Source organism: Hemicordylus capensis, chromosome 5 (assembly GCF_027244095.1).
Source record: "Hemicordylus capensis ecotype Gifberg chromosome 5, rHemCap1.1.pri, whole genome shotgun sequence".
NCBI classification, from domain to species: Eukaryota; Metazoa; Chordata; class Lepidosauria; order Squamata; family Cordylidae; genus Hemicordylus; species Hemicordylus capensis.
Genome location: NC_069661.1, coordinates 27,167,445 through 27,180,168, shown reverse-complemented (window position 1 = coordinate 27,180,168; position 12,724 = coordinate 27,167,445). Strand labels below are relative to the sequence as shown.

Genomic DNA, 12,724 nt, shown 5'->3' with positions numbered 1-12,724 from the left:
TTGGTGCCCCCAGGACCTTTTTACGTGGTCTAAATCAATCCAAATCTGGATCAAATCAAAATAGAATCTGGGGTGATTTGGGGGGACAGACTCAGACACAAAACAAATCAGGAACGATTTGATTCAGGCACAAATCGAATAAAAAAAATTGATTAATGCACATCCCTGCTATGTTCCTTTGAGGAGGAACGGTTGCTGCGGGTAACTAATAATTGCTTTCATTAATATTTTTAATGAGTAGTGATTGCTTTCATTAATACTTGTAATAGTTAATTTAAATGTAGTAATTAATAGTCTGAAGATTTACCTCAGCCCCTATACACCATGTCATGGTTGGTTCCAACCATCAGAGTATTTGAGTTGTGCACCCTTGCTACCTGTGTTTCCCAAAGATATGTCTCTGAGAGTTGTGGGATTTTCGGAGGATACAGACAAACTGCCCCTCCCTCAACATGATGGAAAACACTCTTCTTGTCAGAATGATTTTGGCCAATACAGTTGGGCTTCCTTTCTGGGCCTGTATCGATGAGCAGCCTTCCAGAGATGACAGTGCTTGGAAAAGCATTGAAGCATAAAAATCTATCCCAAAGACACACAGAGAAAAATACTTCCTAGTTGTTCTGGCCGGCAACCACTTGCTATCTAAGCTATGGATGCTTCGGGCCCTTAACATCTAGCTTTGTTTCTAGAAAGTGCATAAAATCCAGGAATGGCCTAAAAATTGCATTTAAAAAAATACAAAAAGTCTTCTACAAAGCTCCCATTTTTGGTATAATAATGCAAAGAAGCAGCCAGGGAAACATAGACCAGATAGTTTTCTCTTTCTCTTCTAATTGATGAGAAGCTTCTCAATTGCTTCAAGGAGGTCGGTGGAGGAGTTAAGCCTTCCGATGTCCAACAGGTGATTATTTCTTTGAGATAATAATACATCTCTATTTCCTTCTTGCCCATTGTCTTGCTCAGTTTCCCCTTCAGAGTGGGTGGTCTCTGAGGTAGGAATGATAACAATTTGTGGAAGGATAGGGCTCGTGAATGAGTCTAGGCCTCCATTCATTTGGTTTTCTTCAACTTCTGTGGGAGAAGTGTCTGTGCTTTCCCCCATGCTGCTACAACTCAAGCCAAATGGAAGAGAAGCCGTTCTCAAAGAACTGCTTCTGAGCAGGAGTTCTGAGGAGTTCTCTCCTAGGGATCTCTGAAGCGGTTCCTCCAGGCTGAGGGATGACAGTGCAACCTACAAAATAGAAAAATCAACATTCCTTAACTTGATTTCCCTCATGTCTTTCCCAGCCAGCATGTTCCAAGCACAGTGGTCACATTTTTTTTTTTAACATGCCAGACATTTTCAGACAATGCAGACTGCCATTAGCCCTCACACTGTGGCCTCTGGAAGTGCAGAGGACTACCAGTGGTCTCACAAATGGCAGAGATTGTATAACATTCACTAAGCCTCACTGAACACTTAGTGAATGTTATACAACGTTCATGAGGTGGAGAGCTGGTTTTGTAAACATGAATTGCCCCCTTTGCTGAGCAGGGTTCACCTTGGATTGCATTTGGATGGGTGACTACATGTGAGCACTGATTATTGCAAGATATTCCGCTTAAGGCAATGGTTCCCAACCTGGGGGCCTCCAGATGTTGCTGAACAACAACAACTCCCATCAGCCCCAGGCAATTTATTGTGGCTGAGGATGATGAGAGTTGTAGTTCAGCAACATCTAGAGGCCTGCAGGTTGGGAACCACTGCCTTAGGCATGGAGCCAGCTCAGTGGTAGAGCATCTGCTTGCTGCAGAAGTCCTCAGATTCAAACTCTAGCATTTCCAGGCAGGGCTGGGAGAGATTCCTGCCTGAAATCTTGGAGGGCCACTGCCAGTGAGTGCAGACAATACTGAGTGAGATGGACCAGTGGTCTGACTCGGTATAAGGCAGCTTTCTATGTTCCTATGTAAGCACTATTCCAACTAGATTCATAGTGTTGCACACATGCCACCATGTCATGGTCTGAAGTTTCCATGTATGGAAAGGAAGCCTTCTGAGAATGACTTTGAACTGTGGCCAACTGGCCAGCAGTTCTCTTTTGCATCAGCAAATGATGCCCTCAGTTACTCACCATCTTCCGTTTCACGAAGGTGGCAGTGGCCAGAGCCTCCCACTCTCAGTGAGAAACAGAAGTTTCTTTTTCATCTTCCCCCTCAAAGACAAGACATTTTTTTAAAGTGGGTCCCACCATTTTGTATCAGTTCTGAAAGTGGGATTTGAAGGAGATGGAGGAAACATAACTATTGGGGGACAGTACTGTCAACTAGGGATAATAGAAATGGAGAAGAGAAAAACACGGAGAGACAATAACTAGGTCCAAGAATCTAATTATTGTTCTAGCCTGAGTTGTGTCAGTACTTCATATGAATTTTAGATAAGATGTTTGTCTTGTTCTACTGAGAAGAAGAAGACAAAACCCAAAGTGAAAGGGATTAGCAGAAACTAATTTCAGCACAGCATATATGGAGCTAGAATTGATGAAATACACACTGAGCATATGCAAGGATTCTAGGTTGTTTGCTTGCAGAGGTGTTCTTACCCCTGGACTTCGGGGCTGAAGTCCAGGGCTTCCACAGCCCCTGGGGCCCCCCAACTCCTCTTTAGTTTGTCCTGGGTGTTGTGGTTGCCCAGAAAAGCATGATGATGCTTAATTTTCAGGGGAATGGGGGCCTCCAAAGGTCTTTAGGTCCAGGCTCCTAAATTACCTAGGTGCACTGCACCTCTGTATGTGTGTACCAAAGAGGATCTGTCACTGAAGACACTTTATGACAGAGAGCATTCAAAATGGCCACAGTTTTAACCTTTTTGTCAGCTGCTGCACTGTAGCTGTGGGTCTTCAGGAGCAATTCACACTTTTCTTCTGGTTTTGCCGAAAGAGAGTTGCTTCGACGAGGTTGCAGTTTCTTATGGACTGGCTCCACAGGGTCAAGCTCCACATCACTCCAAGCCTAAAGATAAATTGAGATGGCTTGTAGAGAGAACAATCAAAAGGCAGTCATGTTGTTTTTCATACACTGGTATTAAAAACTAGGTTTGTGCAATGCCTTCGGGAATGTCAGAAATGGTCCAACATGGGAGATGTTCCTGATCTGAACTTGGGAAGCCCATTTTGGATTGGACTTCTCTGGTCCCATTCAGGGAAAATTGGAGCATTCCAAATTTCCAAATGGCAGTGGGAGAGAGTCTGCTTTCACTCCCATGTTTACGGCTGGTAAACCAACCCCCCCCCCATCTTCTGTCCACTTGCCTCTGCATTTCTCTCTTTTCTTTAAAGTGTTTAGCCCAAAGTGGCCAGTTTCCATGTCCCTCTGAGATTTTCTAATGTTACATTACTTCCCCTGAGATTCTCTGATGTTACGTTACTTTTCTTCCCAGTTTCACAGTGAATATTTTCTGGTTACTAAAAAACCCAAAACATTTTAAACATGTTTAAAGGACCCCAAACCAACATTTGCGGGATTGGGTCTGACCTGATCTTGACATATGCAAATGTGCACAGCCCCATTACAAATTGTTTTTGCACTGAGCTAAAACAAAGCACCCATGAGCTAGTAACTGTGGACGCATGACATGGAATTATCATCTTGGAGTAAGATTTCTCTGTAAAACTTGTAGGAATTTTGTTTTAATTCCCATATGTATTTTAGTTAGTTTAGTTTAGTATTCTCAGCCTTGTCTGGCCAGGGCTGTGTACATATACTTTAATCTCTTAGCTTAAAGTAAGTCCTACAAACATTATTGTTTAAATGTGCTTTCAGGTCTTTCAATAAATATGTTCTGCTTGCTAAAATTAATTAGAAATACAAGGTTATGTGTGTGTGTGAAAAGTTAACTTTAAAAAACAGCACGATAGATTATAGAAGCACTTATATGTGTTTTACTGCACAGCTTTTATCAGCTTGTGCCTTAAAGTGCAACGCCTTTCAAAACATTTTGCCAGCTCTTACTGCCATACAGCATGTAAGAAGTACGAGTAATGCTTTGCTGTGATTATGACAGCTGTGATTACAGCTGGCATCTATGCAGCTACGCTGAACTGGGATATTAGAAAACCATTGTTTCCTTTCACTCGCTGATAGGATTGCTGTTGGCATTGCCAGTTCATCACGGTATCATTGCAATCACAGCAGTAAGTCTTACTGGAGGTCTGTAAGCAAGGATTAGATATGGCTGAGACCAGTGTTCCCTCTAATTTTTATAAGTGTTGTGGGAAGAGTGTTGTTCTGGGTGGCAGTACCAAGGCAGTGTGCGCACATAACTCTCTCACACAGATACACACAGACACACAAGGAAATAATATATTTTTTAATCTCCTCCTGCCCCCAGGCTAATTGGGAGCTAACTATGTACATCTGATCTCTGGATATCTTAGAGAACAATAACATTTCTACAAAGTTTAAGATATTCATTTAAGAACTAAATCAGGAAAAATACTGTTTCCAAGAGAATATGAGCTCATTTTGGTAACTCAGGTTTACCTTAAAGCAATCAAAAGAACCGGTCACAGAACACACAGTATTCTGCTTTTAGGTACCCCAATTGTTGGGGAAAGAGGAAATACCCTCTTCTGCTAGTGGCCCTGAGCGCATAGTGGCTCAGTCATATCCCCACTACAACTCTCCTCTATGACTGGAGCATTTTATACTTGGGGATTGTTAAATAAACTGATGTTTGCTTTGCTCAGATGCCAGGGACACCAAGGCTGTGCGAAGAGGGGCCCTTTGGTTGTAGCAATTCCGAAAACTCCAGCTCCTCCCATGCCCTGCCCGCATTCTTCCTTTCCGAGCTCTAGGAGAAACCGATCCGACGTGGTGGCACCAGTGAACAGGACTCAGATGGAGACGATACCCTCCTTCACAAGAGCCTGAGCAGGCTCTTCTGGGCAAGATTTGAGCATCTGGGCAAGATCCCTCGCTTCTGCCTCTCCTCCTGCCCACTGCTCGGGCTCCTGTAAAGGAGGGAATCGTCTCCCTCCAAGTCCTTTTTGCTGCCGCCGCCACGTAAAATTGAGCAGTGGGCGAGGAGAGGCAGAGGGGGTGGGTGGGAAGAAGAGGTGAAGGGGGGGGAGGTGGTGGTGGGAGCAGCAGCCGCACAATGATCCTGGAGGTGGGACTGGGAGGAGAGAAAGAGAGAGAGAGAAACTATGGAGAGCACAGAACTTCACCCCTTTTCCCGGTGAGGTTCCACAGGGTGCTTCTGTCCTGGAGAATGCCTCCCTTTTCATCCACTCCCTCTGCCTCTCCCCACCTGTCATTCAATCCCACATGGCAGTGGCAGTAAATGGGACTCGGGGGAAGATGATTCCCTCCTTCACAAGAGCCTGGCAGGCGGGGGAGGCGGAGGCGATGGAGAAAGGCGGTGGGGAGAAGAGCAGCCACAGAGGAAGTGAGCAGCAGTTAGGGCTCGCTGCACAGGAGGCTTTGCGGGTGTACACGCGTGCGCAGCCACACACCTTAGAGGGAATGGTGGCTGAGACCATTAAAAAACATTATCCTTTGTCATGAAAGGGAATATGTTCCAAAAAGATTGAGCATGAATAAGCCACAGGTAGTATAGCATTACTGAATAACACCTTCGGATCTCTTTGGATGCTTAGTGACCTACAAAAGTCTTTGTGGAAAGACTATAAGAAGCCAACTGAGGAATTATAAGATAGAAAGAAGGCAAATCATCCAGGTACAGGGATGTTTCCTCTTCTACTGCTTTCTAATCCTCCATAAGAATTACTGCAGGGAACTTCCAGCATAAAGTGCTCGGCAATCCATCTCTTAGTGATTCTCCAATCAACCTGATGAAGTCAGTAGTGGCTGGGGTGCACTGGGACTGGTGGGGTGGAGGGCAGGACACCAGGGGCATAGCAAGGTTGGAGTGGGCCCAGAGACAAGATTTTAAAATGCACCCCCCCGAAGCTTAGCTCACGAAGTAAAGAAATCTTAAATGAGGCTGAATAGTGTTAACAAAAAGCATAGTTATATATATGCACATAGGATGGATATATATATATGCCACAATAAAACATCATCCTAAATTATTTTTTTAAGGTTTTGTAAATTGTGGACGATGCAAGTCATTTAATGGTACTAGAGAAAGACATGCTGTTCTGGTAGCTCCAGGTCTTCACACACACATCAGTTTCAGAGGATGAATACAACTGAAGAAAGCCTGGGCGGGTGCGTAGCTGGGGGAGTCAGTCATGTGAATTGCCTCTGGAGCTCCCCCCACCCAAGGCAGTGGGCCCCCAGACAACTGTCTTCCCTTGCCCTATTATAGTTACGCCCCTGCAGGGCAGGTGCCTGCAGGAGGGGCAGCCTGAGTGACTAGGTGGTCCCTTTAAGAAGCACTCGGCACTCAAATGCAATTGCCTCCTGCTCTATATTTGTTCCCGAGGTTTGTAGAACATGTGGGCTGATATTCCTCAAAGTGCCATTTGGATACAGTCGATTTTGCTTGATGAAGAAAGAACTGGATGGGGGTATTTTATGTCCATCACATACTTCTAAAATAATAGCCATTTAATAATCTGGCCCTTCCCCCTTAAAAACATCGCATCTTGCAATATCTATCTATCTAAATTTATTTGTTTGTTTATTTATACATTTATATACTGTCCTATACAAAAGGTCCCTGGGTGGTTCACAATATATGACCAGTGACTGACTCAAGACCCTATACAGATTTGAGCATAGTTTTCAAATTGAGTAGCTTAAAACAATTTTTGCCCGAAAGTAACCTTCATTCAATCTACGGGGGGGGGGGGAGAACCACAACTAGGGGAACCCATAAACTATAAGTTCACTAGTCGAGTTCACCAATCAATTACTTGCATGAATTATTTTATTTTTAAGAAGCTCCCCACTTTAGCAATTTCTGAGGAAAATATATTTTGACGTTTGAAGCACTTTTAAGGCTGCATACAGATGTATGTGGCTTAAGTGGTAAGCTCCCTACAGATCTGCATAGCCACACTTTTTGGCTATACATACAACCTACTCAGAGAATCAAGCTCAGGAGAAATTGTTTCCTGTTTCCATCAGAAGTTGGCTGTGCTCCTGTGGCAATCATAAAGTCATTAAATAAAAAAATAAAATAAAAATAGATTGGCTTTAAAAAGGTGCCAACTAATTAAATAACCAGAGATGTCAAGAGATGAAAACCTACTTTAGTCTGAGAACAGCTTAGTACTGTGATTTATAAAGGGCTATATGGTTAGAACTGACTAAACTTTCAGAACTTGAGCTTCTGCACCCTATGATGAATACAGCAGGTAACTAAAGACAGCTAGCTTGTCATAGCTGAGTCAGTCCCCAAAACGATAAGCAATGTTTAGTTTAAATTACATTTTTCTCCATCTTTCATTAGTAATGACTGAATACTAGAGATGTGCACGAATCGTTTTTGTGATTCGATTCAGCCTCAAATCGAATCGCAAAAACACACCAGGCCTATGGCTTCACCTTCAAGCAGGAGCAGGGACCCCTGGGTGATGCAGTCGCAGGTGCTGCAGCATCCCCCTTGACCCAAGAGACTTATGGTCCTGCTGACCTAGGTCCTGCAGTGGATGCAGACAGCATGGTGTGGGTCACAATGGTGGAGCTCAAAGTAGTCCCACACCATGCTGCTTTTGGTGGTGGTGCTACTGCCGGTGTTGGTTCAGCCACCCTCTGTGCAGGGCCAAGAAGGTCCAGGAACAACCGGAGTGACTTCTGTCTGCTCTTCCTCAGATGGGGGGGTCACACTGCCAACAGGAACTGGGGAGGATGGAGAGAGTGATCTGGCTGGGCTAGCAGCCAACGACACCTCCTCTTCCGCTGCCATGGAAAGAAGATCTTCCCTGACAGGGGAGAACCTTTCCCCTACTTCTACTTCAGCTCCCACAGGCAGCTGTGCTGCGGGGCCAGGCTCCTCTGGATAGGAGAGCTTGTGCAAACCACATCAGTGGGGACGACTCGGGTAGTAGGCCCCTCTGTCCATTGTCCACAATGACCAGGTTCTCCCCTCCCTCTGCTTACCACTCTGCTTGTGGCTCTGCTTTGCACCCTCTCAGACATTTTTGAAAATTTAAGCCCTAACCCTGAGTCAGGAGGGTGTATATTTATGCTCTGTGTGCCACACACAGTGCTGTCTATAGCACTGCAGTGCATACACAGAAGCTAGAAAAATTAAATCCCCCCAAATAAGGAAGCAGGATTTATTCCGGGGGGGCGGGCTGTTTTTGGAGGGGGTCAAGCAACAGTGGGGCAAGTCAATGGGAAGGCAAGGCAAAGAAGGGCAGGGGAATACTATCACCTCTCTCTAACCCACTCCTCCTGTCCTACAGTCCTGCCACCAAATCCCTCCCTTCCCCAAACTAGAAATGAACCTGACCAAGGTGGCAGGAATTTAAAGAACTGAACCTGACCAAGGCGGCAGGAATCTCTCTCATCTTCCGGCGTCTTCGGCTGGACTCTGCCAGGTGTTGCTCTTGGAGGCACTCTTGAGGGCAGGGGAAGTGGTGGGGGGAGGTCCACTGCTGGGGGAGGGGAAGTGGGCACCAGTCAGGCACCCGCCTGCCCAACAATTAAAAAAAAGTTCATTAAAATGTTCATAAAATGTTCCACAGAAACATGACTTACTGTTTCTGCAGCAGAAATGGAAGAAACACAACCGCTCTTGTTCCTGGCAGCAAAAGAGTGACGGCTGGATACAGATGCCCGGAAGGACGACTCGCTTATGGAACTGGTTGAAAGATCACTTTTTGATATTCGTATTAAAAATCTCAAGCAAGGAACAGCACTCCGGATGGTTCTCCTGAAAGGCAGCAAGCAAACAAATAATGCATACAGGTGGACCTCATTATCCGCGGGGGTTCTGTTCACGCATATTACCACAGATAACGAAACTGCGGATAATGAGTCTATGGAAATGCAGGGGTTAGGTTCCAAGACTCAGAAAAAACTACCCCCAAACACCCCCAAAACACAGAAACAGGCCAAATAGAGTGTCCTACCATGCTCCATGGGTCTCTTGGCATCCAACAATGCTCCCCCCTGCAATACCCCAAATGGTCCCCAAAATTGTGGATTTAAAAAAAAATATTTTTTTTTCCCAATGAAATGGCCACAAAGTGACTCTCACAGACAAAATGGCAGCCGGAAATGACCTCTGTGGTCACTTCCGGCCCTCTATGAACCGCAGATATGTGGGTTTTAACCCCTTTGTATCCATGGATAATGCAACTGGGTGTGAATTAGACACTCGTGAATACACTTGTCTGGCAGCCACACTGAATGGAAAACAATACAATGGGCTGAACTGACCAGCAGGAAACTTTTAATTAACATTGCAGAGAAGCTTAAGCAAAAAGCAGACTACGCATATTTTAAACATGTAACCATACACCAAGCATATTTTAAACATATAATCATACATCAATCAATATAGAACGGAACTGCACAACTTCAGCCTTCCAGGACTACGGTTCCCATCATCCTCAGCCACAGTGGACAATAGTCAGGGATGATGGGAATTGTAGTCCAATATCTGCAGGAGGGCAAAAGTTGTGCATCTGTAATACAGAAGTAGACAAGATATTTAGGAAATATCAAGTTATCACAATTCAAACATAAAATATTAATATAATATATACTTGAACATAATGAAATTGACATGGGTCTGAAATTCAACTACAGAACAGAACCAGAAAACGGTGGTGGTGGTGGTGGTGGTGGTAAAGCTGTAAAACGCTTCAGTACAAATACTCCATGAATGATGACTTTTGGGCAGTTTGATGGAGTTGCCAGGTATAACCCTGGTAATATGCCAGTGCAGAACAGCAGAGACTGCTGTATTTGCTCTCTACCAACACAGGGGAATTTTATCAGCATCCTACAGCTAACATACGTGAGGTGGGATACAGGACTGTGCTGTAAATGGTTTCACCTAAATTAAAAACACTTTGCAGTGCGAAATTCACTAATGTTTTCACAAAAAAATGAAAGAAAATAATTGCAATATATGAAATCTATCAATGCTGTTAGTACAATATAATATCGATATGCCTCCATAGGGGCTACCATCCTTCAAAGAAAGGAAGATAGCCCCTGGGGAGAAATAAACTTTTAGCCATTTCCTAACCATTTCACATGCAAGGTGGTCGTAAACACATTGTGTTGTTACACACTGGTGGTTTATACTGCCATCTAGTGGTGATGCAGTACATCTATAACTCTTTAAGTCAGGGGTGGGGAACCTTGGCCCTCCAGCTGTTTTTGAACTGGTGGGAGTTGTAGTTCAAAAACAGCTGGAGGGCCAAGGTTCCCTACCTCTGCTTTAAGTACAGCATTTTGTTAAGCAAAACTATGGAGAGTTAGAACTAGGAGTGTGCACAAATCAATTTTTGCGATTTGATTTGAGCGTGAATTGAATTGCAAAAGCTCAAATTAATTAGCTGAAAACACTGTACAGAATCAAACTCAAACTGATTTGTCAAAAGCACTGTACAGAAAATAGCCCTGTATAATACTAGCTCAGTATTGCCTCAACGAATCACTCAAATAGATTCGAGTGATCGACTGCCAGTTGGAGACCTGTTTTTTGGGAGGTGGGGGAATGGTCCACCATCCACCACCCGAGTAGACCAGTCCTCCAAAGGGGGCTGACACACCAGGTCCGGGGTGGAGGGCTGGTCTACCCTCCCATCCCAATCAGTAGACCAGCTCTCCCCATAAGAAAGTGCCATTTGAGGCTCATTTTCCCAGCAAAAAAGGATGGAATTCCAATCATCTGAATTGATTCGAGTCAAATTGGGGGTTATTCTCCTTGACCCCGAATCAGACCCTCTATTCTGAGGGCAATTCGATTCAGAATCAAATTTTTGAATTACCCCCGATTCAACCCAAATTGATTTGAGGTTGAATTGAATTGCACACCCCTAATTAAAATGTATTGGACACAATCCAAATAGAATCAAGAGCATGAGTCCAGTGATGGTGACATTCTGTGCAACCCTGCTATCTGTAAGAGAGAATTTCTGATTTAAAATGTTGATTAATTGTGGAGGAACTCTCAGTTAGACATTTTCTTTTCTGCTCATGGAAACTACAGATGCAATAATGCTGTGTGACCTGAAATGTACAGAAGCCTCCAGGGCCTTAGAGCCTTTAGGTCCTTATGATGAAAACTGATCCCCATTACCTGGATGTCTCCACAGGGAAGCAAAGTGGGCTGGGGTACAGGAAGTAAAGAGACCTCTAGGTCATCTCTATTTATTTGTAAGAATGTGGATTCCAGTCAAACTGATATGGACACATGAACCCAATTGGGAGGGAAAAAATCACAATGCAGCTATATAAGTAAATATGTTCTCTTTGCATCCAAGAGAAAATGCATTTAAAGTTATACATACATCTGTATACAACTGCTATCAATAGTGCACATTCACTATACCTGTATCTTGGATGAATGATTGCATAGATTATGGGATTGTAGATCGCAGAAGCTTTGGCAATAACAGCTGGCACAGATTTAGAGTACGGAGTTAAGGTGCTGGCATGACTAAACAGAAGAAGCAGAAAGTATTTTATAAATCTCCCACCAACTAATCATAACAGTTTAAATTTTTCCTGGTTGACCTGGCAAGTGTGCAATGCAATGAGAAGCCTATCTAGGGGGAAGAAGTCAAACCTATTAAATATATTTTGCTGAGATTAACCCTCAGGATGCCTGATGAAAGACTGATTTCTGGTTGGAGAAGGGGCGGGGCTATAATTGAGCATATGGGTTCCAAGAACCTGTGGGCTCCTTCCTCTGGAGCCACCTTGCTAGCCTTCCCCACCCTGTTGGCTAGCCATTCCTGGGGCCGGGGAGGCTGAGAATGAGAGGGAGTGAGTGTACCTGTATGCCCTGATGGAAGCAGCAAGAAACATGAAGGCTACAGGAGCACTGAAGGCTTAGAGGCCGGGGTGTAGCTATAATTGAGCAGAGGGGTTCAAAGAACCCGGGCCGCCAGCCCTTGAGAGCCCCTAGTTCCACCCCTCCCTATTTTCTTCATTATCTCCCTCACTCCGAAGGGCCGCTGGGGATAGGGATGAACACAGGCCCCCTCTCCCCTAACTTTGCCCCTGGAACGCTGAATGGCTTAGGTCCGGGTTACCTGAGAAGGCGCCTTTCTCTACAAGATCTACCACTCACTAAGATAATCAGGAGGAGTCTGTCTTTGGGTGCCACCAGTTCATCTGATGGCAACCTGGGATAGGGCCCTTGCAGTTGTCACCCCAGGATTGTGGAAGGTGCTCCCCATTGATATAAAAGGATTATCTTCCTTGGAGGCCTTCAGGAGAGCCTTAAAGACCCATCTTTTTATGCTGGCTTTAATGATATCTAGTTTAAATTTTAATCTGTTTAAATGGGTTTTTTTTGGGTTTTTTAAAAATTAATTGTGCACTTTAGGAAGGGTGGTACAAATAAAATGAATAAATTGTTGTTCTCGAAGTAATGCACATATTTTAGGTGCCTTCTGTTATTCTAAACTGCACATCATATACAGTAAGCATCAAATAAAAGTTGGTTGACATTTTGCACTTATTCATAATATTCTGGTTTTGAAGATGTTATCCACAAATGCAAACAGAATGGGAAAATTTGTTCTAAGACGACAGGCAGCAAAGAGCAGTACATTATTCATGTGAACAATGAAGTAGAATAGCT

General features: G+C 44.1%; 1 protein-coding gene across 1 annotated transcript in view; it reads right to left on the bottom strand.

Moving 5' to 3' along the window:
• Positions 1-695: 695 nt before the first annotated feature.
• LOC128328119 (melanopsin-like) overlaps positions 696-12,724 on the bottom strand; it is a 474,329-nt gene continuing 462,300 nt past the window's right edge. The window contains exons 7-10 of the mRNA XM_053257751.1: positions 11,465-11,572; positions 8,653-8,827; positions 2,842-2,988; positions 696-1,231 (exon numbers count right to left, since the gene is read on the bottom strand). Coding sequence (XP_053113726.1) covers positions 830-1,231; positions 2,842-2,988; positions 8,653-8,827; positions 11,465-11,572 — 832 coding nt within the window. The 3' untranslated portion in view covers positions 696-829. The remainder of the gene's footprint in view (positions 1,232-2,841; positions 2,989-8,652; positions 8,828-11,464; positions 11,573-12,724) is intronic.